Source organism: Phaenicophaeus curvirostris, chromosome 14, assembly GCF_032191515.1.
Source record: "Phaenicophaeus curvirostris isolate KB17595 chromosome 14, BPBGC_Pcur_1.0, whole genome shotgun sequence".
Lineage (NCBI taxonomy): Eukaryota > Metazoa > Chordata > Aves > Cuculiformes > Cuculidae > Phaenicophaeus > Phaenicophaeus curvirostris.
In genome coordinates this window covers 11,094,670-11,108,821 of record NC_091405.1, presented here as the reverse complement: position 1 = coordinate 11,108,821, position 14,152 = coordinate 11,094,670, and the positions used below count along the sequence as shown (strand labels likewise).

The 14,152-nt window shown below is 40.5% G+C and overlaps 1 protein-coding gene across 2 annotated transcripts; it reads left to right on the top strand.

Annotated features, from left to right (window-relative positions):
* The first annotated feature begins 24 nt into the window (after positions 1-24).
* Positions 25-14,152, top strand: ATMIN (ATM interactor). Of its 2 annotated transcripts, XM_069868855.1 has the most exons (5): positions 25-256; positions 4,482-4,607; positions 5,580-5,779; positions 6,755-7,097; positions 7,356-14,152. In XM_069868855.1, the coding sequence occupies exons 1-5, from the start codon at positions 38-40 to the stop codon at positions 8,571-8,573; spliced, it is 2,106 nt and encodes a 701-aa protein (XP_069724956.1). In that variant the 5' UTR covers positions 25-37; the 3' UTR covers positions 8,574-14,152. The 2 variants fall into 2 exon arrangements, with proteins under 2 accessions (XP_069724956.1, XP_069724955.1); XM_069868854.1 differs by having other exon boundaries at positions 6,755-14,152.

The window sequence follows — 14,152 nt, the reverse complement described above, 5'->3', positions numbered from 1 at the left end:
GGCCCCGGAAGCTTCGGCGCGGGCCGCTGACAGCAAGATGGCGGCGGCGGCCGGGCGGCGTGGCGGGGCGCTGGGGCGGCCGCCGGCCCCGCTGCCCGCGGGGGACCCGCCGCCCGCCGGCGAGCTGGTGCGGCCCTCGGTGACGGAGCTGTCGCAAGTGAGGACCAACATCCTGTGCACGGTGCCGGGGTGCGGCAAGGTGCTGCCCAACAGCCCCGCGCTCGACATGCACCTCAGCAAGGCCCACCCGGCGCAGGTACCGCGGGGGCCGCCCCGGCTCCGCGCCCGCCCGGGGCTCGGCGGGGGTGGGGGGGGCCGTGCCCAGGTGGGAATAACGCAGCGTTTCTCGTTGCCTCCTGTTTAAATCTCTCGTGTGAAAAGCGGGTGCGGGTTCCCCTGTGTGATGCTGTGATCGAGAGCAGCCCTGCGGAGAGGGACGTGGGGGGCTGGTGGAGGAGAAGCTCAGCAGGAGCCAGCAATGTGCACTTGTAGCCCAGAAAGGCAGCTCTGCCCTGGGCTGCAGCCAAAGAAATGTGACCAGCAGGGCGAGGGAGGAGATTTCCCCCCTCTACTCCACTCCTATGAGACCTTACCTGGAACCCTGTGTCCCGCTCTGGAATTCTCAGCACAGGAATGACATGGATCTGTTAGAGCGACTTCAGAGGAGGCCATGGAGATGATCAGAAGCTGGAGCACCTCCCCTGTGAGGACAGGCTGGGAGAGTTGGGCTTCTTCAGCCTAGAGAAAAAAAGGCTCTGGGGAGACCTTGTAGCAGCCTCCCAGTACTTAAGGAGGGGCCTACAGGAAGGCTGGGGAGGGGCTTTTCATCAGGGACTTAAGGGGTAGGATGAGGGGGAACAGTTTTAAGCTGAAAGAGGGGAGGTTTAGATTACACACTAGAAAGAAATTTTTTACTGTTAAGGGTGGTGAGGCACTGGCACAGGTTCCCTAGAGAAGTCCTGGAAGCCCCGTCCCTGGAGGCGTCAGTGGGCAAACAGTAAACATCCTTGTTTGGTGAAATGGCTAATTGCTGAATCAAGTGTGTGGTACAGATGATCTTTCATGATGAGCAAAAAGAAGTCTGGAGCGTACGTGTCTCCTATCATTGGTTTATTTCATTTCCTGATACGTGCTAACAACTTGTGTGTGTTATGTATTATCTCCCATGTACGTGTGAGTGGAACTACAACAGAAGCTGAAAATGTTTGTTCAGGCTCAGCAGCCGTTTCAGTTGTGAGCTTGTGCTCTGAGTGTGTGTAGCAGCTGGTAGGGCTGCTGCGAGTGGGTTGTAGAGCTCGTGTTCAGGGTGCGATGTGTGAGGAAATGCTGCTTCCTTTCCAAGAGCCTACACAGCCCTAACTCTTGATGCCTTCTGGAGGTAGAATGTATTTCAGACACCTGATGACTAAATCGTGTCATTGCTCAGATAAATACTGAGACATGGATGGATGCAGATTTTCAGGAACATCTGACTTATTCCAAGGGAGTTGTAACTGAGAATAAAATTATTGAGGATTAAGGGAGCCTAGTTTTTCTGTACTATATCTTAGCTAAAATATTTTTGGTATTATGCACAGCTTGACAATATATCTTGAATGAAAGGAAAAAGAAGTGAAGGTAAAATGATAGAAATCTAGCTGTGTGTTATTCTTCCTTCAGAAAGGAATGGACTAGGACTTGCGTTTTAGTATTACTGTTTCCTTCTAAGGGAGAACTGATTCCCAAGACAAAAAGACTTCAGTAGCTTGCATTTGTTACTGAAACATGAGGAATTAGTGAAGAGGCGGCTTCACAAATGAGATGATGAAAAGCTATTGGGGAAAGAGAGAACAGAGTAGTGCTGAAGAGAAGGGAGATTGACTTTGGAAAATTTTCTTTATTAAAAGTAGCACCAGAAGGATGTTTTGATGCCAAAAACTATGAGGTATCGTTACTTCAGAGGAAGGACGCTTACATAGGAAAGCAAGATTGCCCTGTGAAAGCAGTCGAGTGCAGTAGTATGAGGTTGTAGTTTTGTAGTGAACTGATAACAAAAAATGTGATCGGTCCTGGTTTGTAACAGAAATAACTGAGATGGGAAGTGCTTGGAAAAGCTGCTTGGCCGTACATGTATGAGCATTTAGGGTAATGCTGCTGTGAGAAAGGCAGTTCTGAAGTACGTCAGAAGGATATTCTGTGCCTGGATATACTGCTGCAGAGTCGGAATCTTATTCAAATAATTTCAAATTAACTCAGAAGAGGTGTGGAAAAGAGCTACTAAGGTTGATGAGTGGCTGGTGTGTGTGACAAAGGGAAATTAGAAGAATTTGGCTTGTTTTGCCTAACAAAAGAAAATATCATGAAGTGTTGATATATAAATGTTGATTTTCTGACTCCTGAACTTCACTAAGCCAATAAAAATGAGAACAGGAGGTGTAAACTGGCACAAAATATGTTAGGCTTGATTATTTATTTGTTTTTAAATTCTTTGGTCTTTTGTGTGTATTATTTATGGGGGGGAAGGGGAAGACTTCCATGTAGTTTAAAACTGAAGCTAGAGGAGTTCATGTAAAGGAGAGGGGTGTGTGGTTCCTGTGAGAACGAGGAGGCTGGGTAACTTGCCCAAGTGCAAGTATTACACTGCCACAATAGTCTTTTTAATAAGATTAAATGCAGTTCTCTGTGTTATGTAGTAAAGAAATGCACACTATTCTGGTGCAAAAAATGTTTTAAATAGTTGCTACAGGCTACTGTAACTCATTGTTTGAAATTAATCCTTTGTAGTAAGCTGTTCTGTTGCAGGAAAGCAAGGTGTCACTAGGTTCACTTCGACTAAATCAGTAGCAAGGGTTGTTCCTTCCAATTTTCCATGTTGTTACCACAAGCTCTATCTGAATGTTGGTATTCCCTACAGTGCAGGTGTCTGCACTGTGAGGTGTTAATTGTATAACTATCTGCCAGTAATTGTGGTGGGTGGCTGTTGCAGAAACAGGGAGAGTAAAATCAGCTGTACAAGGAAAGGACTTGTGAGAATGTATAAAATATAACTGGCTACATGGGTTTCTGAGAAGATGTAAGATTAAGCAATTAGAGCCAGGAGGACTTTGAAGATGGTCAAAACAAGATTGCCATCTGGATAGGGCTACTTAAATGTGTAGGATATCTCTCAGCTTGTCATAACTGATCTGTTGTGATCTGTGCCTTGAAAAATCTATGTTCCAGCTGTTAAAAAAGCCTTACCTGTGTTCATATAGCAATTAAACACTTGTTATTCTATACCTTAGTACTTAAGTAGCTTTAAGTAACCTGAGTGTGGTTTACCTGTTAAGTGCCTGAACATAATTCCCATATTGTCTCATCTTTTGTTGGATTGTGACATTAAATATACCACACTGTGAATAACTTCTTACTTAGGAATAAATAACTCTAGTTGATGCTTACTAAGCATATCAATTTTGTCTGCAGTGGAAGAGAACAAAAATAGTTCTGGCTCAACAACAAATCTTTTTTTTCCCTGACGACTTTGAGACTGGCATTTCTTGAAAAGTGTTTCTGGGTAAACTCAGGATTAAAAAGTGTAATTGGTGTAGTGGGGCCGGAACAACAAGATTTCTGAGCTCTGTGGCTGTTTTGGGAAGTGGCTCTAGGAGGTAGTAGAATAATGACAGTAATTATTCAGCAGAGATAAGACACGCCTGTTTATGACTGGTTTGTCTGTGAGGACACTCACAGCTACGCTATCCGTCAAATTTTTAGTAGTTCACTTTTAATTTTTGCTTAGACGCTGAGGCCTGATGTTTCCACTGAGACTCTTTCAGACAGGATATGTCTAGAGGGATATATCTCGTCTGGTTTCCATGGCTGTGTCATCTATAGGAATAGGTTGTGTGGTTGAACAATCTAGTCAATCCCACTGGTGTGTCCTTTTTGTAGTTATTTTTGAGATCCTCTTTTGCTTTCTTCTGTTGTGTAAGTGTGATGGTCAGCAGGGCAGATGATATGGTTCATATGGTTAAGTGAGGCTTGGTTTATGGTCTGAATTAAGCTGGTGGAGTGTTCCTGGCATTTTTCACTCTAAATAGTGCCAACAGAATTCCAGCATCAGGGAAGTGTTGTGTTACACGGTGTGTGACTAATTTTAATGGAGCTTCAAGTGGACTCTGCTGCTAACAAGTAAAGTAACATTGAATTAGCAGTGTAGTGTGGTATCCGTAGGGAAAGCATTTTGGCTCTCATGCAAAAGACGGTTATGATTGGCTTGGGGCAGGGAGTGTCTTGCTAAAAGCAAATAGGACAGCGCTGCAACTCTGTAGATCTTGTTGTAATTTCACTTGGTAATTTTGATTTGCAAAGTAGTATCCACGTAAGTGGAAAAACTGGTTTTGAATTTTCAAATCACTTGGAAAAGTGCCTAAACCCAGTGGGCCAAAGCTGATGTATATTCTGAACGTTGTCTGTGCTGAGCTATAGAACTGTCAACTTCTCAATTGGTTCTTTTTCAGGGCGGAAAACTTAATGCACCAGTAAGGAAGGGTTTGAAAACTTCACAGAAATTCTACTGCTGTCCTATTGAAGGCTGCCCTAGAGGACCAAACAGGCCATTTTCCCAATTTTCTCTTGTAAAACAGGTATTCTTTTTTCCTATGGTACTATTTGCATACTGATATAGTTCTTACCGTCTCTGCTCCAGAGAGTGTACACTTTTGCATTCAGATATGAACAAGGCCTTTCAACCTTATATGCAGAAGCTGGAGAATTGTATGCAGAAATACTCCACATGACCATGTGGTTAATGAATTTGCGTGCTTGCATGTTGATATTAGAGGGCTTGAACCTTTTGATCAGACAGATGCTAGTACGTTCTGCTAAACCAGAAGGTAGCCCCTCTCCGCTAATTAAAAAGATGAAGAAAGATCAAAGTGGGGGGAATCTGAGTAGTAATCAATAAAGGTTTGAAATATGGGTGATGCTTTTAAACTGTTTGTTTAGGTGTTTATGAATTAAGAGATTTTTCTCTGCTTTAGTATCAAAATGTATTTGTTCACTGGTTACTCGTGTAAGAAAACATGTAAGAGTCGCTTCTGCATGAGTGAGTAAAACAAGCGCTCTTCCTCTGTTGGTGACCTGTGATAAGCTGGGGAGAACACAGGAGATGAGAGGCTAGAACTTTGTACCGTAAATGAAAATTAAAAAATCATGTTTGCTCAGAAGTTGACCTGCTTAGATTGAGACTATTTGCTCTACTGTAGACCTTCAGGAGCGTGCACATGTTGCAACATACGTATACTATGTTCTTTGGCAAGACTCACCTGTAGGTTTATTAGTGTCCATAGGAAACAGCCAATAGCATTAGGATACACAAATGTTTAAAATGCCCATAGCACAAGGAGATTTGTAAACTTCAAATTCTTTGTTATTTTATTTAAGCTTATAACTTATTGCTAATGACACTTGTAAAAAAACCAGAAACTTTTAATTCTACTCTTCAGTGCTATTTAACAAATTTAAAAATGCAAATATTAATGTCTCCTCTAAAAATTATTTTCTTTTTTTTCAGTCTTAGCTGAAGGCTAATGGTTACTTTTCATTGTGTGTTCTAGCACTTTATGAAAATGCATGCTGAAAAGAAGCACAAATGTGATAAATGTAGTAACTCCTATGGTACGGAATGGTATTTGAAACGGCATATAGAGGTCTGTGGCAAGACTTTCCAGTGTACTTGTGGGTGCCCTTATGCCAGCAGAACAGCATTACTGTCTCATATTTACAGAACTGGCCATGAAATTCCTGCAGAACACAGGTAAAAGCGAAGCAGTTAAGTAATGATACTTGCATTGATCACTGAGTCCTCTGTTGCCCCTGTACTGCCTTTTTGTCTCCTTTCTGTCGATTAAATTGGAAATAGGCTCACATTGTTCAACTATAAAGCAGTTTGCAGTTTCTTTGTTCTGTTGTTTTTAGTAGTTTCTGTTTTATTGAAGGCACTAATGATTGTCTTATCAATAACATCAGGTTTCCCTGTGTATAAAACAAACTATCCATGATGCTGCACTGCATGGCATAAATGCTAGTGGTTCTTGTTGCCTCTGTTCACAGCTCTGTAAGAGTAGAGATGATTTGGAAATGTTTATAGATGGTGACCGTGGTGTGGAATGCAGTTCAGTTTATTTTCTTTTGTAGCCTAGTTGCCTTCATTAGTCTTAGTGGATTCTATTTATTTTTTTTAAACGCTTGTATATGCATGTTTAGATCTGTAGTAGTCTTAACACGTACGTAGATATGATAGAGGATGATCTGTTTCCTGAGGCCTTGCCGGTCTGTTGGAGATTCAACTGCTGCAAAACTAAGTTTTATGTGTAGGAATGGTAATTATGCCTTCGGTTTCCACAAGAGACATTTACCTGTATGCTAATTTTAAGAGTGCTGTCCTTTCAATGCTCACTCTGAGTTAGCATCAAAGTAACAAATTAAACATGTCTTCAAATAAAAGTGCTTAATGTGCAAGGAGGGAAGAAACCATGTGAACTTTCACCTCTGTTTAGAAATGGGTCTCCATAAAAGCGGTAATCTTTTTTTAAATGGGAAGAGTAAGGAATAATATTTTGCAAAACTGAAGTTCATGGAGTCTTTTTATGTTTTAATCAGGATTGGTTGCCTTCTCATCTCCAACTTTACCTGTGACTTCAGTTTATAATTTCAGTGCAGTGACTCAAAAGAGTGAAGGCAGGTATCTTGTGCTTGAAAGGAGTATAAATTATTGATCTCATGTTCACAGGGATCCTCCTAGTAAGAAAAGGAAAATGGAAGCCTCTGAACATAATCAGCAGCTGGCAGAGAAACCAAATGAAGCGTTCATCAATACACGCAATAATAATCCTGGCACTCAGGAACTGGAGTCCTCTGAAGTGAAGCTAGTGGCCTCTCTTGAAGGCTCCCGGAGTTCTAACTTTGCGAACCAAATGCAGCCAAAATGCACACCGAAGATGCTTTTGCCAAAGCCCAAGGTGGCTTTGGTTAAACTCCCAGTGATGCAGCTTGCTCACTTGCCTATATACGTGTCTGCAACAGACTCTTCTGTCAAACCCGCTGTAGTGGCTGTTGATAATCAAGGGTCAGTTGTAAGTACTGTTCATTTATTGCCTCAGTCTATAGGAATTCTGATTCCAGCACTGGAGGCAGAAACACTTGTATTTAAAGACAGCATGCCTGTTTCAAAAGTGACAAATTCTGGCGATCGCGAGCCAGTAAGTACAGGTGTACAAGTTGAGTTGGGTAAGGTTACATCGAATAACATAGGGCAAGAACTGGGGAATGTTTGTCACAAGAATAAAATTTCTTCAATAAATATACAGACTGACTTATCTTATATTTCACAGAACTTTGTACCAGCTGCAGCCTGGACTCCCAATTCTTCTGTCTCCTCCTGCTCTCAGACAGATCTGTCGTTCAGTTCACAGGTTTCGTTACCCATTAGTGTACAAACACAGACGCTGCTGCCTGCTTCCAAACTGACTTCATCCAAAGCACAGACTGATGCTTTTAGTCAGGTTTGTTTTCCAACGTGTGGTGTTTCTAGAGAGACTCAAACACAGGACTCTGTGGATGGAAGAGTGCAAATGGACCAAGCTGTCATGTGCAGTGACATCTTTGACAATGTTCATTCGTCATATAATGTTTCTTCTCACATTGAACTTCCAGAAAACAATTTAATGCCTGCAAATATAGGTCAAACCTTGCTGCAAAGGGGTAATTGCAAGAGCCTGAACCAAGATACGGTGAAGTCTGAATCCCTTATGAGCTTTAATACACAGACAAATATCCTTCCACCTCAAAATACAACGGATAATCAAACCCAGACAATGGACCTACTAAGTGATCTGGAAAATATCTTTTCAGGAAACATGTCTGGCCAGACATTGGATAATCGTGGCCTTTTGTCTGAGACAAGTTCTAATGCTGACACGCATCTGCCATCTGGTCCGTCACAGAGCACAGGAATAGACTTTGACATTGAAGAGTTCTTTTCAGCATCCAATATTCAAACTCAGACTGAAGAGAGTGAGCTTGGTACCCTGAACTCTGAGCCAGTTTTGGAGTCACTGGACATTGAAACTCAGACTGATTTCCTATTTTCAGATAGTGCCACTCAATCATACAGCTGCCGAGGAAATTCTAACTTTTTAGGCTTGGAGATGTTTGATACACAGACGCAGACAGACTTGAATTTCTTTTTTGACAATAATACCCACCTGCCTTTAGGAAGTATTCTGAAGCAGTCTAGTTTCTCCATGAGTACTGACTCATCTGACACAGAAACCCAGACGGAAGTATATCCAGCTGCTAAAAATACACCTACTCAGAATATTGAAAGCAAAGTCCAGCTCAGTAGCGCTGAAACACAGACTATGGACAGCTGCTTTGAGAATCTAGGGAGTTTATTCCTTACCAGCAATGAGACACAGACAGCAATGGATGACTTCCTTCTGGCTGACTTAGCCTGGAATACAATGGAGTCCCAGTTCAGTTCAGTAGAAACACAGACCTGTGAAGAGCTGTGCTCCTTGTTTCAGAGCTCTGACAAGCCCAGCCATTAAGTACTCTGTGAAATGATTGTTTCCTGTGGTTTGCAATTAAGTTATTGGGGTGGGAGAGATGGATTGACCAAGTTATCCACTTTGCTTTATTGAATGTAGTTGTCGTGAGCAGTTGGCCTAAGAGGCTTTTCATGCAGAAGGTACTTGACAGAACATGTGACTTGACATAGCTGTGTGTGTATAAATGGGGGGGTGGGTAACATAGTAATGTACATTTGAACCTTAAAAAAAAAGTTGTGGTGCCTATGTTTTTCCCTCAGACTTCTTCACAAAGCTGGTACTGCTTTTCTTTAAATGGAAGAACTATCAAAGTAGTTCTTTCTCTACTCCTGGCTTACGTATAGGGTTCCAGTATGCTGGACCAAAACCCTGACCTGTCCAATTCAGGTGGTTCCCTGAACTTGTGGGGGAGGATTCTATTAGTGTAAGCTTCTTCTGTTTACTTTTTTTAGTAGCTTGTATTTTAAATCCGGCGTGAACATAATAAGCCGTATTGTTTTCTTTTACATTATGCCTTCACAGCTCTTTCCCCTGTATGAGTTGGTATTGTCCAAATACCCGTCCAACACACTAGACATAGATAGACTCTTGAATTGTGGAATATATTTATTATTAAATCTATGGAAAGCAGAACTTAATTTCTTTTTCCCGGAGTGGCGCTAATTAATGCCTTTTGAAGGACAGGAAAAGAACCTGGAATACATAATTATAGGGAAAATTAATATGCCATCCTTTTAGCTAGTGTAGTAAATGGGACTAACATTTTAGAGTCTTCAGGAGGGATTTGCTTAGATTATTTCTTACTGTAAGATGCAACTGTTACAATGTGTGTGCCTCAAAGACTGGAATAATTTGTTTCCACTGAAATTCTCTTAGATCCATTAAGATACAAGTTGAAAAATCTTGTGGTGGTTTATGCCTCTATTACTTCAACAGAAATCTTTAAAAAGGGGTAACTACAGAACTGAGAAATTAAGTTCTCTAAAATACTCACTTAGATTCCTGGGTTTGGACTTCCTGCTTCCAGAAACAGTTGGAGCCCTTACCACAGAGCTGGGAGATCAGCTCACAGAAGCCCTTTCAAAACACTTGTGTCTTGCATTTGTGCACTCATCTGCAGCCCTCGGTTCCTTGCAGCTTTTAGAGAATTTTTCTGACTGTGGTCAAACAAACTGCTTTTTTTTCAAAGAAACGTGTGACCTCTTGGATTTATTTATTTTTTTAGTGTTCGTCTTGCCCTTACGCCATTTTTTCATTTACATGCAAAAAAAAAATTAAGCCAGTTGTGAATGTATGTTGGAATTTGGCCTTAACTGATTTTTATCTCTTGGTATATAATACCTGTGAAACCGTGGGCTCTGGTTTTGTCCTGGGCAGGTTTTAGTTTCTGTTACCTTAAACGAAAAGAGAGACCTCTTTGTGTCAAGTTCCTGGGCCTGTAACAGACTTCACTCCTCCGTTGTGGGAGGAGAGGTATTGGCTGTGTATTTACTAAGCAGCCCCTCAGCAAATGTATGTCCAAGCCTTAGTTTCTGAAGACTCGCTATGCTTTGTGCTTCATATCCTCATCTCAAAGATGTGGGAGTCGAGTTACTCATCCACTGTAGCTAGCTTGTTTGGTTGAAAATGAGCAATACCTTTCAATTTTCCTTTCTCTTCCTACCAGTCTTTAAATTGCCATAATTAACTTGATAATGCAGTAAATATCTCTACTTTTACTGGAAATAATCTGTTTAGATTAACCCTGAAACTTGTATTTTCCTCTTGAAGTCACAGCTCTGTGTCTGTTTAATTTTTCATCATTTCTAGGTGCAAATTCAGACACTGCCACTTTTTGGCTGAAGAAACTGCAGAATGGAATCTTGCAGTTCCCCTCAGGAGCGCAGTAACTTTTGCTACGGGGAAAGTCTCCCCAGGTTTCACAGTGTCTAGAGTTCTAATCTTAAATGTGGGATATACTGAAACAAAGGAAAGACTCGCTTATAATTCTGTTTACTCTGAAGATTTGATTGAATCATATTTACCGACTTTGAAATTGAGAAATGACAAAATTAGGTTAATTTATTCCGTTCTGTTCTAGTGTTTTTCTACTAATGTTGCATCTTCAGGTTTTGAAGTGTTTCTCCTTCTCCTCTCTTCCCCCGGCTAGAATACTAGAGAACATTTCTTCATATATAGGCTTCTGTTTTCCATGTGCAAGCTGTCTGTATTGATACATGAAAGAGAAGCAGTTACTACAAATCTGGTTTCTAGCGCACGACTCTAAAGGACTTGACAGTCTGGGAAAACTGCATTTTCCACAGCTGTAGAAGGCAGAAATGAGCAATTTTTTATTACCTCTGAATTTAGAAGGTTGGTCTTAGGTGATGAGCAGATGTGCAGACGGTTTTGAATAGCAGCCATCTGAGAGACCAGCTGGCATTTCAAGAACTTTGAAACTAATTTACAAATCAGAATAAGAATTGCCATGTTCTTATGGTGTAAGCCAAAGCTCTCGACATCAGTGACTATCAGAAAAACCTGAAGTTGTGTGTCTTACAATGTAATCATTGCTCATTTATTGTACTTGGTAATTAGAGGTATTTATGATTTTGTGTGTTTTATTAGAACATGGAAAAAATGTTCCTTTCCCTCTTCTTACACGTTTAAAATAATTTGAACTTTAATTAGGTGAACACAGTACCACCAGATAGAATTATTTATTGAAAGTGCAGCGTTAAGAAATTATTAAATATGTCTGCATTGTCTTAGTGAAGTAGTTCATTCTTTCTTTCAAAATTCACTTCTTTCTTCACAAATTTGATTCTCCATAATTTATTCATAGAAGTCAGAAACTGATTTGGATCCTGTGTTGCTGGCATATGTTGCTCAGTTGGGATTTAGTAAGTATTTCTTTGTGAAAATGTGAAGACTGCAACTGGACTGCATGATTTGCTGAATCCCACAGTAAACCTAATGAAACCTGGTCTGAAATACTGTTGCTGAAGACTACGAATTCTTCAGAATTGAACAAGTTCTTTAAAATAGCTGATTTTCTATTTTGGCCGTTGTTTTAAAAATAAACTTCAGTCAGAATTGTTTCTTAGTACTACTGAAATGACACTTATCTCCCTGTTCTGCAGTTTGTCTGTGATTTTCAAGGCAATCTTGTTTGCTAAGTATTGGTCAGCAGTGACTTATTACTTTGCTTATTCTCTTTTGTATCCTCCACTGACATTTGAACTGCTATACAAGAAGTAACAGCAGATTCTCCATAGCCTCAGTACAAATTTTTAACTAGAAGTGATACTGATGTGACTTGTGCTTACTCTTTACATTTTCTGCTTAATTCTGTTATGCTGAATTACTGAATCTTCATCTGGATGCCTGTGTAATGCTACTCTAAAACTGAATTAGTATTTTTACAGTTTCCCTTGAGCTCATCTTTAGCATATGAAAAATGAAACAAATGAAACTGCAAATTTGGGACACGTTCTATAAGGACATAACCATGAAACAGCGGAAGAATGATGATGTGTCTTATTGGCTTCCACATTCGTTTATCACAGTGTTAAAAATTTGCATGACTGATGTGTGTTGCTTCTACTTTTGGCTTTATTTGCATCTGTTTCAGCTAATGTCCTTGTAAATACTACTTTCTCTTTTGGGCAGGGAGAGAATCCTCCCTGAACTTTTCGTGTCAGCCTAGAGGAATCAGTAGTTTGAAGTCAGAGTTTACTAACCCTACGTATTGTTAGCTATGCAAAGCTGCTTGTGTCTAGAAAACTGTCTTTTCCAAAGGATATGAAATCTTAGAGAAAAACCATACTTGCAGCTGTAAATTAAACAACTGCAAAACAAGCCTTACGAGACCTCCTCTAGTTTTGAACAATTGTCTGTAACTTAATGTGTGTAACTAGCAGTTCTTACAAACATTTCTGCCAAGGCGCACATGCCATAATTTTTTCTGTTGAGAACAAAAGGCTGAGTTTCCCTGTTAGTCATACGTTACCTCAGTTGTGTAGAGGCAACAGAACAAAAAGGTGACTGCTTTCCACTGTTTTAAATCCTTATCCTGCCTGCACGTGCTCATGTGCTTAGTCACATCTTAACTGGGGCTTTTGTGAGGCTCGGTAGAGATGTATGTGTTGGCAGGATTGGGATCTTGGGGTGTTCGGGGTTTTTAATAGCTTTTCAAATCCGGGGTCAGTCAAAGGACTAATGCATACTGAATCAGCATAGGGTGCTGAACTTGCAAAAGGATCTGTTACTGAAATGACAACTCAGAGGTGAACCAAATGTACTTGCCTTTAGCGTTAAGGTTGTACAGCTTCCTTTGCTTTAATGTATTTGACGTGTTTTATTGTAAACGTCATCATAATGTACGATCTGTTCCAAATACATTCACACCAAAATGTTAATGTTCTGGGCCTCGCAAGCTTTTTTATTCATGCTTGGTTCAAGGTGCTGCTGTGCCTGGTAGAACAGGCCTACTGTAAACGGGCTTCCATTAACAACTTATATGAGCCCTGTGGGGTTGTATAATGGCAGGAAGCTTCAATGCACGGTGCAAACGTGCATCATCTTTTTCTTTTGTTAATGTTTTTTAACAGTTGATGTGAATTTAAACGTGTGGCTAGAAGGATTTGCTGCGGAGAGCATGGCTGAATGTTCTTGTTTAAAATGCCGCTGCTATGTAATGGACAGAATTGAGCAACTACATGTTCAGGGCAGCCAGGCTGAGGGTGTGTTTGTATTCGTGTGCGTGATTCTTCCACTTCACCAAAAACATAGTTGGACAGCCTGAAACAGTGGAAAATACTGAAGGAACTGCTGAGTTAAATAACAGAAGTCCTTTACTTCTGATTCTTTTTCATATTCTGGCTTTACAGCAGTATCTTCAACTTAACTAGCAATGGAATATAATAGATGACTTGTGATGATGTAAACTGTACATTTCAGAATAAGATGCTTTACATGCATGCTTCAGGCACTTGCATGCAGAGCTCGACTGACTACTTCTACCTACAGATACTTGCAAGTGTGTCTCTGATAAAGCTAGATATGAAAGATAGCCATATTTTTTTTACAGCTTACAGAATTCAAGACTTGATTGTGACCTAACTTAAGCTTGTAATTATTTGGAATGGATGAGTAATAAAAATCTCATGGGTGAGTCTTTCCCAAAGCATGTGTGAGTTGATCTCGCTAAGGCTGAGAAATATTTTTCTTTTCATCACTGGTGGGATTTTGCTCTAGTGGACAAACTTGGTTTTCAAAGGATGTCCACGTTTAATTCTTGCTATTTAAGTAAGCAAGCAGTAAGCTTGCAGTGAGCAGACAGAAGCAAGCATTCGTTTCTTAGACCTATTTTACAAGTGACAATCCCAAAGAAGGAATGTTGTCCTAGTAATTGTGAAACTTTTAAGTATATTAATGCATGCAGAGAAAACTTTGTGCCAAAATACTGTTTCATATTTCCCTCTGTTGGAAGCTGAAGTGTTATGCAAAACTACTAGTAAGTTATTCAGAAGTATAAAATGTTTTGTTCACAAATGAAGCACCACTTTAGTCCTGTAAATATTTTGGAATAAAGTTAA